Here is a 15885-nt window from a genome sequence, read left to right on the forward strand (position 1 = left end):
TTTTTCTCCCATTTCTTTTCCTAGGCTGTGCACCCAATGAATCAAGAGGGTGGGTGACCTACTCCCTGGCCTCCACCAATGTCACTCTGCACAGGCCACTAGTTGTGCAAGAATACCATTAGATGCACACTATCTTCCCTTCTCTTCCCAGTGCCATTGTCCACCCTGTGTTTGAAATGCCTGGCCTCAACTCAGTGATATAGTTGAGACTTGAAACAGCAAGAGTTTTGGACTGAACTCTGGTCCCCCCTTCCCCCACATGTGGTGTAATATGATGGATGGTTCAACATCCTGTTCAAGTAATTTGAAGGCAATTACATTTTTATTTGTTTCATTTTATAAATATTTGTATTATGCATTGCTGTAATGTTAAAATATCAAGTCTGGTTTTGGTGGTTCTTCTGTGCATGGGAATATGGTTTATGTCTAGATTTCCCCATATGGTGAATTCCTAATATTAGCTGTGTTGGGGACAAGACCCAAGCAGAAGCTATACTAGGCATTTCTCTAGGGGAGGGAAAATCTGAGTCACTGTTGGTTAGTCTTGCATACCTGTCAGCAGCTGGGTCAAAACAGGTTGCCCACTCCCTTGATGGAGATGAGAGGCAGAGGAAAATAAAAAGGAAATTTGGTTGGGAGCTAATTGGGTCTGAACATCCTTAAAGCACTTCATTAGCAAAGAGCCCTGCTTTGTTTTTAGTAGATTAGAACGGAAAGGTATATTCCCATGTGTTTGAGGTAGATTCTTCCAGACACTTCTGAGATTTGCCCTTTGTGTTGGTAAAGCTGCTCAATCTGCTCCTTCATCCATCTGTTTTTTTCCCTATTTTTGTATTTTTCATAGCACCCGTGTGTATTTCTTTTGTTTTCAAAGCAGTGTACATTTTAATGAGTATTTATGCCATCAACAAAACAAAAGCAAGGGAAAGAGAAAACGGTCATGCTGTTATGAATTTGGTATGAAAGGCTTATATATTTAAATTATTATTATTAGCATAAAATGAGATTGGATATATGGCCATATACTATTGCAATGCAAATTGGCACTCCTGTGCTTCCACTCGCAAGATTCCTGAAAATGTCCAAATTCAAGTGGTATTGACTCTGTTATCACACCTGGAACTGCCATTACAATAGGCGCTCAGAATTTAGACTGCGAATCCATCACCCTGAAGGGTTCGTGCCAGTAAATAGGTGGACCCATTTCTATATATTGTACCACTTTACATGAGTCTGAGTGACAGTATTGTAGGGATGCCAATTTGTGATAGTACGTCACAATTTGGCCTAGTTTTTTGTTTATACCTATGTGAATTTGTTGCCAAATTGATATCACAAGTGTAATAGCACAAGTCAGTTTACTCTTTCCAACTGTGCTATCTTTCCTCCCTACATTATCACGTTTTTGATGTGATAAATACAATTTTTTTTAAGCTGTTTAGTGTAGTAACAGAACTGCTTCTCCCACATTGTGGAAAAGTCAAACCTCAAGAGTCAATTTCAACCATGTGAAATGATACAAAATCTCATTTTTGCACCTTTTTGTTATTTTTAAATTGCCACTCAATTCTGGCATCAGTAACCTGCTGAGAAGATTAAAATAATTTTGAAGTTTTTATATTTAAATCATTCTAGTTCTCTGTTTTATATTAATACGCTGTTATATTAGGGAGACACCATTGCACATCGTGCCCGGTGTATTGCTAACACAGGTACTTGCTGAGGTCCTTTTTTGGCTATCATGTCGCTTTGGTTCTGGCAATGGGGAAAGGGAAAGTTTTCTAACATGATATTTCATGATTTAGTAATGTATCATATTGAATGTTTTGGATCCTAACTGAAAATCTGAACTTTATTAAGATGCACCAGTCATGTTACAAGTCTCTGTGCTAACTAACCATATGTTTGAAACTATTCCTCAAATACTGTTCTAGGTTTTTAACTGGACCCTAACTGAAATTCTGCATTCATCCCATAGGGGATATTGTCCAAGTGGTTCTTGTATGCAGGTAACACTGCTCTTTTAAGTCTGAATTCTGCGTTCTGCTTTTTTAAATGGAGTCAAAGTGTACCAAAAGTTAAATTAAATGAGATAAGCGTATGTAGAGATGTTTTAGATGATGTGTACGGGGATATGTTTCATATAATGAGTACACCAAGGCAAGAAAAACATCTTGTTCCAAGTGGAACACATGTTACATGTACTGCTGCAGTCCTGTTCCCCTCAGCAGGATGAGAAAGTACTGGAGCTTTGATATGAGACTTCTATTTTGCAGACAAAATAATTTTATCTTGCATTGTCTTTTTTAAAACCTTTGTCTTTTTTTTAATGCATTGTGCAGTTTTGGGACCTCTGGAAGAAGAATTTTGCTCTGTTTGATCCTAAGCCTGTGATTTAAAATTCTCTTCCATGTTTAAATCCCTTCATGGCTTCGGCTCTCCCTATCTCTGTAACCTCCTCCAGTCCTACAAATTTCACCCACCACCCCACTGATTATGGCCTCGTGTGCATTCTCCTTCCCTCCCACCATTGGCAACTGTGCCTTTGGCCACCTAGGCCCCATGCTGTGGAATCACCTCTCTAAACCTCTCCACCTCTAACTCTCTCTCCTCCAAGACCCTCCTTAAAACCCACCTCCTTGATCAAGCTTTTTGGTCACCCCTCCAAATATCTCCTCCTTTGCCTTGGTGTACATTTTTTTTTCAGGTTAGTATGAAGTGCTGTAGGATATTTTTCTACATTAAAGGTGCTATATTAAATGCAAGTTATATTTGCATAATCTAATAAGGTATGAGATAACATTCTGTCCTTTGTGAACGTGGAACTGTTGCTACTTATACTCGAAAGTCTGCATAGAAGATATGTGAAGTTACACTGCAGTTATAATAAAAGAACATTTTCTTCCAGATGAAAAGGATGGCGAGCCCAGCTAGAATATGCCGATACTTATACACATTCACAATGTTCAAGGCACAGTATAATCAGTAGTGAATTGATTAACAACCGGAGGGGGAGGGTGGGGGAAGAGAAGCAGCAATTGGAAAAAGGGATGTTATAGGGTTCTATAATGTGCTTTTTGCACTTTCAATAAAGATAATACAGACCATGCTTTGAAAAGCAACAGTATATCAAATACAGATTTAAAAACAGAGCATATGGAAATACAGTGCAACCTGAATTATTTGCATTCCCATTCTCCTCAAAATTCTGCAGATACTTGATCACCATTGAGGTGAGAGCTATTAGCATTTTTGTTTAAGCACAATCTTCCTCCTAGCAGGATCAGTTGATGCAGCCACAGCTGACCAGTTGGCTGTACTAGATCACAGCTTCTCATAGCAATCTGCAACTCCAGCCACTGGACTTGTCACATTCCTGAGACTGCTTAAAAGGAAAAGTGGTTTAATGGTGGCTAACGAGAAATTAAAGATAGCATTAAATCAAAGAGGCATATAAAGTTGCCAGAAAAAGCAGTAAGCCTGACGATTGGGAGAATTTTGGAATTCAGTAAAGGAGGACCAAGAAATTGATAGAGAAAATAGAATATGAGAGTAAACTAGCGAGAAACATAAAAACAGACTGTAAAAGCTTCTATAGGTATGTAAAAAGGAAAAGACTGGCAAAAGCAAATGAGTCCTTTACAGACAGGAGAATTTATAATGGGGAATAAGGAAATGGCTGAGAAATTAAACAAATGCTTTGTGTCTGTCTTCATGGAAGAAGACACAAAAAACCTCCCAGAAATACAAGAGAACCAAGGGTCTGGCGCGAATGAGGAACTGAAATAAATTAGTATTAGTAAGAAAAGTACTAGAGAAATTAATGGGATTGAAAGCCGATAAATCCCAAGGACCTGATGATCTACATCCCAGGGTTTTGAAAGAGGTGGTTATAGAGATAGTGGATGCGTTGATTGTCATCTTTCAAAATTCTATACATTCTGGAATGGTTCATACACATTGCAGGGTAGCAAATGTAACCTCACTATTTAAGAAAGGAGAGAGAGAGAAAACAGGGAACTACAGAGCTGTTAGCCTGATATCAGTAGTGGGGAAAATGCTAGAATCTATTACAAAGGATGTGATAACAGGACACTTAGAAAATAATAATGGAATTTGGCAGAGTCAACATGGATTTATGAAGGGGAAACCTATTGGAGTTCTTTGAGGATGTAACTAGTAGAATAGATAAGGGGAACCAGTGGATGTGGTGTATTTGGATTTTCAGAAGGCTTTCAATAAGGTCCCACACAGGAGATTGGCGTACAAAGTTAGAGCACATGGAATTGGGGAAAATATACTGGCAAGGAATGAGAATTGGTTAACAGACAGTAAAAGAGAGAATAGGAATAAACGGGTCTTTTTCAGGTTGGCAGACTGAATAGTGGGGTACCACAAGGATCAGTGCTTGGGCCCCAGCCATTCACAGTCTATATCAATGAATGGACCAAATGTAATATTTCCAAGTTTGCTGATGACACAAAACTAGGTGGGAATATGAGTTGTGAGAAGGATGCAAAGAGGCTTCAAGGGGCTATAGACAGGCTAAGTGAGTGGGCAAGAACATGGCAGATGGAATATAAGTGGAAACATGTTAAGTTATCCACTTTGGTAGGAAAAACAAATGCAGAATATTTTTTAAATGGTAGATTGGGAAATGTTGATGTTCAAAGGGACCTGGGTCACCTTGTACATGAGTCACTGAAAGCTAACATGCAGATGCAGCAAGTAATTAGGAAGGCAAATGGTATGTTGGCCTTTATTACAAGAGGATCTGAGTACAGGAGTAAAGATGTCTTTCTGCAACTATATAGGGCCTTGGTGAGACTGCACCTGGAGTATTGTGTACAATTTTGGTCTCCTTACCTAAGAGAGGATATACTTGCCATGGAGGGAGTGCAACAAAGGTTCATCAGACTGATTCCTGGGATGGCAGGATTGTCGTATGAGGAGAGATTTAAAAAAAAAAATCAGTTCATGGGATGTGGGCATCGCTGGCAAGGCCAGCATTTATTGCCCATCCCTAATTGCCCTTGAGAAGGTGGCGGTGAGCCGCCTCATGAACCGCTGCAGTCAGTGTGGTGAAGGTTCTTCCACAGTGCTGTTAGTAGGGAGTTCCAGGATTTTGATCCAGCGACGATGAAGGAACGACGATATATTTCCAAGTCGGGATGTTGTGTGACTTTGAGGGGAACGTGCAGGTGGTGTTCCCATGTACCTGCTGCCCTTGTCCTTCTAGGTGGTAGAGGTCGTGGGTTTGGGAGGTGCTGTCGAAGAAGCGTTGGCGAGTTGCTGCAGTGTATCCTGTGGATGGTACACACTGCAGCCACTGTGCACCGGTGGTGGAGGGAGTGAATGTTTAGGGTGGTGGATGGGGTGCCAATCAAGCAGGCAGCTTTGTCCTGGATGGTGTCGAGCTTCTTTAGTGTTGTTGGAGCTGCACTCATCCAGGCAAGTGGAGAGTATTCCATCACACTCCTGACTTGTGCTTTGTAGATGGTGAAAAGGCTTTGGGGAGTCAGGAGGTGAGTCACTCGCAGAATAGCCAGCCTCTGACTTGCTCTTGTAGCCACAATATTTATGTGGCTGGTCCAGTTAAATTTCTGGTCAATGGTGACCCCCAGGATGTTGATGGTGGGGGATTCGGCGATGGTAATGCCATTGAATGTCAAGGGGAGGTAGTTAGATTCTCTCTTGTTGGAGATGGTCATTGTCTGGTGCGAATGTTACTTCCATTTTTCAGCCCAAGCCTGGATGTTGTCCAGGTCTTGCTGCATGTGGGCACAGACTGCTTTATTATCTGAGGGGTTGCGAATGGAACTGAACACTGTGCAATCGTCAGCGATCATCCCCGTTTCTGACCTTATGATGGAGGGAAGGTCATTGATAAAGCAGCTTAAGATGGTTGGGCCTAGGACACTGCCCTGAGGAACTCCTGCAGCAATGTCCTGGGGCTGAGATGATTGGCCTCCAACAACCACTACCATCTTCCTTTGTGCGAGGTATGACTCCAGCCACTGGAGAGTTTTCTCCCTGATTCCCATTGACTTCAATTTTACTCTGGCTCCTTGGTGCCACACTCTGTCAAAAGCTGCCTTGATGTCAAGGGCAGTTACTCTCGCCTCACCTCCTGGAATTCATCTCTTTTGTCCATCTTTGAACAAAAAGAAGCAGAACAGAAGATTAGGTAGACTAGGCCTGTATTCTCTGGAGTTTAGAAGAATGATCTCATTGAAACATACAAAATTCTTACAGGGCTCAACAGAGTAGATGCAAGGAGGGTGTTTCCCCTGGCTGGGGAATCTTAGAACCAGGGGTCACAGTCTTAGAATAAAGGGTAGGCCATTTAGGACTGAGATGAAGAGAAATTTCTTCACCCAGAGGGTGGTGAATCTTTGGAATTCTCTACCCCAGAGGGCTGTGGAGGCTTATTCATTGAATACATTCAAAACAGAGATCAATAGATTTCTAGATATTAAAGGCATCAAGGGATATGGGGATGATGCAGGAAAATGGCTTTGAGGTAGATGATCAGCCATGATCTTGTTGAATGGCGGAGCAGGCTCGAGGGGCCGGATGGCCTACTCCTGTTTCTATTTCTTATGTTCTTAAACTCTCCCTCAGCACCAACTTCAGGCCTCCAGTTATCTGGTCAGCAAGCTCTGCAATGCTGATTGCAGTTTGCTGATTTTTGAAAGCAGTTTAGAGCCTGCCTGTTTAAACACACAACTGTGGTGTCGAGGAGCCCATTTAAACAGACAGGTTCAGTATTGACTTTAAAGTTTGCAGCTTGGCTACAATGTGTGATTGCTGAAGGTGAGTGGTTTGTTTAGCATTCATCTTGGTACCTGGGAGCTGGTGGTTGGTTTTGGCTAGCTTTCTCAGGTTTGTGGCAAATTTGGTAACTGGAGTCCAAGATGGGTGTTTGGGGGTCCATGAGCCTCAGATCAGCTGGTGCAGTACCTGTTAGCAGAACAAATGGTGATGAATACTGCTGAAGAAAACTTGAGTGGTAGGGAGAGGAAAGCAAGCAGCATTGTATAATAATTTGAGGACTCTTGATTATCTGCCAATTTAACTTCAGCTGGGGAAATTTCATCTATTATATTTCTTTCTCTGTATCATAGGAACAGGAGTTGACCATTCAGCCCCTCGAGCCTGTTCTGTCATTCAGTTTAACCTTGGCTGATCTGCATTTACCTGGCTTGGTTCCATATCTCTTAATAATCTTGCCTACCAAAAATCTATCAGCCTGTTTTGCAATTTTCAATGGACCTAGCCTCAATAGCTTTTTATTTTGGTGGTGGGGGGGGGGGGGGGGGGGAAGAGAGGGGTCAGATTTCCGCTACCCTTTGTGTGAAGAAGTGCTTCCTGACATCCATTTCTGAATGGCCTGGCTCTAATTTTAAGGTTATACCTCCTTGTTCTAGATTCCCTTGCCAGAAGAAATAGTTTCTCTACCCTATCAAATCCTTTAATCATCTTAAGCACCTCAGTTAGATCACCCCTTAATCTTCTACACTCAAGGAAATACAAGCCTAGTCTATGCAACCTATCCTCATAATTTAACCCTTTCAGCCCAGTTATCATTCTGGTGAAACTATGCTGCACCCCCTCTAAGACCAATACATTGTTCCTGAGATACAGTTCCCAGAACTGAATGCAGTACTCCAGATGGGGTCTAACCAGAGCTTCATACAACTGTAGCATAACTTCCACCCCTTTGTATTCCAGCTGCCTTGAGATGAAAGTTAGCCTTTTAAATTACTTTTTTGTACCTGTCCACTAGTTTTTAGTGATTTCTGTACATAGACCACAAATCTCTCTGCTCCTCGACAGTTCCTAGCTTTTCCCCATTTAGAAAATACTCTGATTTATCTTTTTTGGGTCCAAAGTGGATGACCTCTTACTTCCCTACATTGAACTTCATCTACCATAGTTTTGACCACTCATTTTAATCTATAAAATTCCCTTTGCAACTTTCTGCTCCCATCTTCACTACTTACTGTGCCACCTAACTTAGTGTCGTCAGCAAGCTTGGATATATGGCTCTCTATTCCTTCATCTAAGTTGTTTATAAATATAGTAAAAAGTTGAGGCTCCAATACAGATCCCTGGGAGACGCCACCAGTCACGTCCTGCCAGTTGGAATACATACCCATTATCCCTACTCTGTCTCCTACCTCCTAACCAATTCCCTACCCATGTTAAAAGGGTAAATCCATATCAAATCATGGAAACCGTGGATTTGTGGTTTAGCTCTGAATGCAGATTTATCACCTCATTAAGCTAAAATGCTTCTCAAGATTTTAGCTAAATTTCGAGACTTCCAGTTACCCAGTAGTGGATATTTATAAGAAGCTTTAAACTCACTTTTAGTCTTCTCAACTTCAAACTCACTTTTAGATTTTCACAAAATACAACTGGTCTTGTGCTATCCCTGGCTTCCCATTAGAAAACAGCAGGCTCAGAACTATTATTACATTATTCACACAATCCAATCTATACCTGAACACTGTTTTTGTTAACATTATCTGGTTCCCTTTGACAGATGAGCTGGAAACTATACCATCACTAACTTGAGGCTTATGAAATGAGTATTAGTCTTTTGGACAGGGAAAGGTTTGGAAAGCAATTAGCGTTAACAGAAAGAAATATTAGACAAGCCAAAATGAATCTGGAAACGACAGTAGAACATAGCCAAAGTAACGTGAAAACAATTTTTGCTTCTGTTAGGAGTCAGATGTCAATTGGAGAACAAATAAGACCATCATTGTAAGGTGTCTCAGACAAAATTATAGTTGATGATGAGGGCATGGGAGATGAGGAACAAATACTTTGTATCTGTTTTTAACCAAGAGGGTTTGGATCTTCCCCATTTATAGCAGATAAAACGAAAACTCAAATGGATTGCTCTCATCAAGTAAAATAAATGGTGCAGGCTAAATTAAAGGGGCTCGGGCTCAAGGTGGATAAAACACGAGGGCCAGATTTAATTTATCCTGGGTTACTGAAGGAAATGGCTGCGGTTGTTAGTGATACTCTAGTGAATGTTTTTAGTAGTTCAGAGAACTGGGGAAATTTCGGATGATTGGAGGAAGGTGCTTATGGCCCCATTGTTTAAAAAAGGATTGAAATCGCAACCTGGTAACTGTAGACCAGTGAGTTTAATCTTGGTGAGGAATTTAATAGAGAACATCATTAGGGATGCTATTAATGATCACGTAGAACACATTGGCTTGATAGAGGACAATTAACAGGAGAGTGATGGGTTGGATGTTAGGAAGTTTTATTTTTCTCAGAGGATGATTGACCTGTGGAACAGCATTCCTGAGGTGGTAGTGAGGATTGACTACTTGCAGGCTACAAGGGGGGGAATTAACATTTTTTTAGAAAAACTAGATGATCACAACAGAAAGAAAGTTTGGGGCCTTAATTGTTTTGTGACACGTTTCCTGAATTGGCTTACTGGTCTTTTTACCTCTCCTCGTGAGGGGAGGGGGTTGGTGGGTGGAGAAAGTGTAGTGACATGGGTATGGATCCAGTAAGATATCAGTTGAACCCTTATGGCCTTTTCTCGACCTGACTACATAGTATATCCAATTGACAAAGGGATGTACGATCCTATCAGAATGAAAGAAGAGAAGGACCTAACATTTAATGACAGGAAATAAGTTTCAACTAAAGTTCATAAGTTAACATGTGAATGGATACATGTTACGAGTTTTTTTTAATGTGTTCACATATCTAACTTTTTACCTGCAAAAAATGTTTCTTCAAGTTTTGTACAGAATTTGCAAATAGGGAAGTTCAGCCAAGTAGGTGTGTCCTAGATTTTGGGTGAACTCAATTCATATTTGAGGATTAATTGCATTTCAATTGTAGTGGATTGTTGCATATAAATAAGTTTTACTCAATTTATTTGAGTTTAAAAATTCTCACCTGTTGACCTCCAAACTGACCTGGGTCAAATGTGTGAAACAGGAAGTTTATCAGGATGGCATATATGTTTGATGTGAATCTCCTGCCGATTTTCTGCAGAATGGAAGCTGCATACGTCAAACTGGTAATTTAACACTGCCCTGTGCTTGACCTGAATCTGGGCAGCTCTACGTATAAATCCTGGGAACACATTCTGTTCGGGTTATTCTTCCCACAAACAGAATGTAATCTCAAGGCCTGTGTTAGAAATTGAATGCAGGATACGACTAGACACTGCACCATGCAGTGTAGTAATCTTGTAATGCAATCAGAATCTATCTTCTAGGACCAAGTTCTTGCTTTCTTTACACATTATAGTTTGTCAGTTGTGAGCATTACACAAACTACGCTTTTGCTGTAGCCTGGTTTAACTATTTTACCTGAATTGTGTTATGGTAATTGAAATGTTTTTGATTTTAAATTTGAGCTTGAAACTTGTGTAAAATGCTCGCAAACAGACTAAAAATGAAAACAATTGATTACATGATATAACTGGATTTTAAAATGACAGCTGTTGTGCTCTATTCAGTAATTTCTAAATGTTTCCATTGTTTGATGTAAGGGGTACTGATGGTGCTTTCTCTCTCCTGACTCTACCATTTTAATGCTCATAAAGTAGGTCTGAATTGTTTTTATTGGAAAGAAGATTCCAGTACATTATTCCAGTGCATTTTTTAAGGTGGGCGGGTGTGTTTGTGTATTGTATGATTGAACAAAGGTTCTATTTTTTAGAACTTCAACTTTTTATTCTCTGAAGTAACTGTTAGATTCAAATCATAAGTAGAAATTGGGCAAGGATTTAGGTTTCCATGAGAGCCCTTGTCTCTGGAGTTACTGAATAGGTTTCCTTATATGATGGAAACTGAGGCCTATGATGGTATGAGTAATAGGGTTGGGGGTGTTGAAGAGAATGCAGCTGTACAAATTCCAGAAGCAGGCCAGCTCATTTAGCATACAAGTGTAATTTCTGGTCTAAGCAGCATCCTTGTATCCAATTTAGTTTTGAGGTAGATTATATATAATTAATGTTTTTGATTAATTGCAGTATAGCATTGTCAGAAAGAACCAGCCATGCATACGTACAACAGCCAGAGCCCTATGCAAAACCCTCTAGCTTACTGTTGTGACCTCTGCCCTTTTGTATCCTGTGACACTCCGCCTGTCTTTGTACTGGAGTTTATTCATGATGGATAAGTTGCCCCCAATCACATATGCTGTGCTGCGAAAGAGGAACAGATAAATTATTTTCGGCTGCAGTCAGTACTTGGAGAGGGGAAAAAAAGGAATGTGATAGTGAGTGTAAGGGAAGCCTGTTTGTCCCTATAATGCCATTGGGCCCCTGCTCAATCAGCAATCTAATAAACAACCCATTCAAAGAGATGTGCTGGTTCAAGCCTCTTGAAACCTTTTTAGCACAAAACAATGAAGGAAATGACCGGATTTGTTAATCAATGACTGCACAAACTAGAATGAAAAATGAGTGTTAATAGTAATCAGTTGTGGCTATATTTTTTTTTCTGTGCCTCAGCATGTAGCCTTTGGGTCCCACCCCTTGGTCCTCTAGTAATTTAGTCTCTGCTTTATAAGCAAATGTAATTGCCTGGAGATCACTTGATGCAGAGCTGTCACTAGGATATTGGTACTGAAATTACCTCCCCCTTCACCCTTTCCTCTATCCACTTTCTTTGTATTAGACTGACATAGTAAAATAATATGTTATGATTAGGTTGCTGGCTTAGTATTTTTAAAAAAAGCTATAATCAGACTGCTTTTAGTTGTTTCTTCTTTACCCTTCCTTTCAGACAGGAGGCCCTGTGGAAATGTGTATACTTTCTAGATTTGTACATTTTTCTATATGAAAACATTCCTTCCCTCCAGTGCAAGTGATTAAGGATCATTGCACTTTAATAAAAAAAAAATAGGTCAGTAGGGGCAGATGGCTCTGAAGCTGCTTTGCTCCATGCTGTGTAATTGTACTTGTGAATGTCATAGCTGACCAGGATGCTCTGAAATGGTGTTGAGCAACGTACAGTGTCAAATTGAGATCTGATGATGCTCTTTGTTCAAACTAATGGTAAAGTAGTTACGGTTGATAAATACCCTGGTTTCATATTGATAAGAAAGGTAAAAGATAAATGTGGATGGGTTGGGTGGAGAAAACATTTAACTCTGTTCCTCAAGAAATGACGTTCATTTCAGGTTCATTCAAGTGGAGCTACAAGTACTAACTTGGTCCTGATGAGATTTAGAATGTAGCTGTGAAACAAAAATAAAAGGAGTAATTAGATCACAGTGTTCTTCAATTTTCTCTCCTTGTATTGTACTGTGGGGATAGTTGTGATAGTTCTGACTTTATGGAGGTTGGGATGCACTAGTAAATGGTCGTCCTGCTGTTTAGCTTTGTCTGAATGGTAAAGGAGTAGTGAAAGAGTAATCTGCCAGAGACTCCAGCTGGAATACGCTTGCACTTAGTCACAAATGGAGCTTGTTACATCACTGGTAATCTGTTTGCCTCGGGGTGAGTGATGAACCCTGTGGCTGTGCTTCCTTTGTTAGGATCATTTCGAAAATGTGACCTGGAATCTGAGAATCCATTGTATTGACTACTTATTCATTTCTGGCATCTGGATGGAAAGGCAAAAATGATTATATCTGTGCACTTGTTAGACAGTAACTTTAAAGTTATATCAAATATTATACAACTCTCAAATGTTTACATTTGAAATGTCAGTTGAATCTAACTGCGGAGTTAGCAGTTGAGTTTGGATAAATGCGTGTCCAATTGTAAATAAATCTAAGGATTGATCTAAGGATAGACTTGAATCAATATTTTTGTACAATTAACATAAAGACTAGAATTTTATTTTCTATGGTGAGCTATGCATTTACCCAGACTCTGCTGTGATACTTAAATTATTTAAGGCGCACTAGTTCTATAAACTGTTTTCTATAGATAACAGTCCTGTAGACTGCAGTTGAATTTTGTTTATCATCTGTAATTCTGCTTGCATATCTGATTATGTTGCTCTTGGGAACGATAAGGTTAAGGACGCACTGGAAGAGGTTGGAACATTTGCTAGGCTTTACTCTAGCAGATGGAGTGCTCTGCTGTATTCATACAGCTGCCTGCCTGGTGTGGTGGCAGCTGCTGTGGCTGCAGTTTGTGTTCTTTTGTTCTTTTGCAACCAAGAATGTAGAACTGGGGAGTGTAATGAAGGATGAATTAATGGGTTAGGTTAGTGCTTGCATTGGTTATGAATAATCTATTGTGTAGGATGCTCTTGGTACAAACTGTAAGCAAAAGAATTTGAGAATATATGTTACTCAATATTACAGTTTTGTTTAACTTTTTTTTAAACTTCCTAGAAAGGTTGGCATCTCTTTGTCAGTCCATATAGAGAGAAGGGCCATATTAATATGGCCTTATTGATTGTCTGTGTATGTCACATTCATTCCATTTGTCCCCAATTTTATTTTATTTTTTCATTTTCTCTCTAGGACCTCTATCCAGACTTTGCCTGACATTGAATTGTCCAAAACAATTAAGGAAATGTGGAGTGACATGCAGGAGATTAGTCATAAGATTTAAGGCTTTGAGGACGTACACCTCGAAGGGAAGCGAGTGAGGTGAAACACAGAATAGTTCACTTTTTGTGCTACTAGGGGAGCTGTGAGCACAAGGAAGATGGCAGATCCTGGTATGATGAGTTTGTTTGGTGATGATGGGAACATTTTCAGTGAAGGGCTTGAAGGTCTTGGAGAATGTGGTTTTTCAGAGAATCCAGTGAATGCTCTTGGGCAGCAACTACCCATGGATCAAGGATTTGGCTCCATGCAGTCTCCCCTCCATCATCCTCCACCTACTCAGACTCAATCAAAGCTGACTCATTATGATCATTTTGGTCCGTTTGAACAGCAAAAAATGCATCTGGTAGATCAGCCTAACCGAATGATTGGTAATACTCCTGGGAATGGCATGGCATCGCCTCACTCACAGTACCACAATCCCTCAGTTCCACCAGTCCCTCACGGTGGTGCTCAGATGGGAGTGTACCCTACTATGCAGAATGAAAGGTGTGGACAGCAGTTTGTGGACAGCAGCTCCATGTGGGGACCACGTGCTGTACAGGTACCAGACCAGACCCGACCTGCCTTCCAACAACAGCAGCAACCACAGCCACCTCCTCAGGGGCAAGGGCATGCCCAGCATATGCAACAGATGGGGAATTACCTGACGCGTAGTGATTATTCATTGCAACAGCACAACCAGCCTCCGCAGCAGAGGGTGAACCAATTCACTCAGGGTCAAGAGGCGCTCAGTCAGGGAAATCCTTTCATGGGAACTTCAGGACCAGGCCACTTATCTCACATGCCCCAACAAACCCCCAACATGGGCCCTTCCTTACGTCACACTCCAACCCAGCAGTACCATCCCCATCCCCCTCCCCCCAATTCTCTCCATGGAGACTCCATTGCTCACAGTCCTAGATTCTCCCCGAATCCTTCTCAGCAAGCCAGTAGCAGGCAACAAAACTTAAACTTTACTTCACGTAGCCAGGCAGTACCTTCACAATCTGTAAGTAGCTCAGGGCAGTATTCACAATATCCTTATAGTAACATTAATCAGGGATTAGTTAACAGTAATACAGGGATCAATCAAAACCTAGGCCTTAATAATAACCCATCTGTGAACCAGTCAATACCCCGCTATCCAAATACTGTGGGATTCCCAGCTGGCACTAGCCAAGGACTAATGCACCAGCAGCCTATACATCCAGGTGGTCCACTTAACCAAATGAATGCACAAACTATGCACCCCACACAGTCTCAGGGAACTTATGCTTCTCCACCTCCAATGTCACCTATGAAAGCTATGAGTAACCCAGCAGGCACCCCTCCACCACAGGTTAGGCCTGGCAGTGCTGGAATGCAGCTGGAGGTTGGAAGCTATCCAAACATGCCCCTGCCTCAACAGCCACATCAGTCCCCAGGTACCATGGGACTTGGACAGAGGAGCATGGGTCCCAGAAGCATGCAGCAGACACAACAATACATGAGCCCTTCTGTGCCAAGGGATATTGGCAGCCTTCCAAGACCAGTCGGCGCACTGGGTCCCAGTGGGAATCATGCAGATCAGGTGATGCAGGAGCGCCTAATGTCCAGCCAGCAACACCCAAATCAGCCTTTTCAGCCTCAATTGCCAACTTGTCCACCTGTGAAACAGCATCCAACAGTGCATCATCAAACTTCTCCTACACCTCATCAGCACCAGCCATGGGTACAGTCACAACATTCGTCACCTAAGGCCACATCGCAACAAGTGCCTGCTCAACATCAGGTGAGTGATGTATCTGATTTATGGCAGAGTTTAATGGTAGCTTGAGTATCCAAAATGTGCTCCGTTGCTGCATGTTAATTGCTGTTAAAGTATAGAACGTTATCAAAATATGCATCAAGTTGTTTTGCATCAAAATGATTGTGAATTAAATAATGCAATTTCCAACTTGTTTGCTGCTTGAGATTATTTTATTTTCTTAAACAATACATGTACACATGGCTCGGCATTAATGTTTTAGCAATGCTTAAAGAAAACCTACAAGTTAATGTGTAGTTGAAATGGAGAACACTATTTCAGCCTGCAAATCCCAGGGTCGATTATTTTTATAGAGTTGATCTATGGTTATATTTATGCCATCAATATTGTTCATGACCTTTTTGTGTTATGAAGTAAAGTGAACTTTTTCAAAATTGAAGCTATCTGCTTAATTACTGCTTTTTGCGACTTGCCTATGACACCTCTTCTCCACTCTGTCAACTTCCAGCTTTCCCTCCTGCCCTTCATTGAGCTGAGCCCTTGCCCATCCAATTCTGCAGTTTCTCTCCATCTTGCCAGGAAGCCTACCA

At 41.0% G+C, this 15885-nt stretch overlaps 1 protein-coding gene across 3 annotated transcripts in view; it reads left to right on the top strand.

Moving 5' to 3' along the window:
- Window positions 1–15885, top strand: part of chd7 (chromodomain helicase DNA binding protein 7) — a 297949-nt gene that overhangs the window by 15491 nt on the left and 266573 nt on the right. For all 3 annotated transcript variants that reach the window (XR_010961454.1, XM_067980156.1, XM_067980157.1), the window contains exon 2: window positions 13480–15319. Coding sequence is in view for 2 of the 3 variants with exons in the window: in XM_067980156.1 (XP_067836257.1) it covers window positions 13667–15319 (1653 nt within the window). In the remaining variant the exon portion in view is untranslated. The remainder of the gene's footprint in view (window positions 1–13479; window positions 15320–15885) is intronic.

Source organism: Heptranchias perlo, chromosome 3, assembly GCF_035084215.1.
Source record: "Heptranchias perlo isolate sHepPer1 chromosome 3, sHepPer1.hap1, whole genome shotgun sequence".
In the NCBI taxonomy this organism is placed as follows: domain Eukaryota; kingdom Metazoa; phylum Chordata; class Chondrichthyes; order Hexanchiformes; family Hexanchidae; genus Heptranchias; species Heptranchias perlo.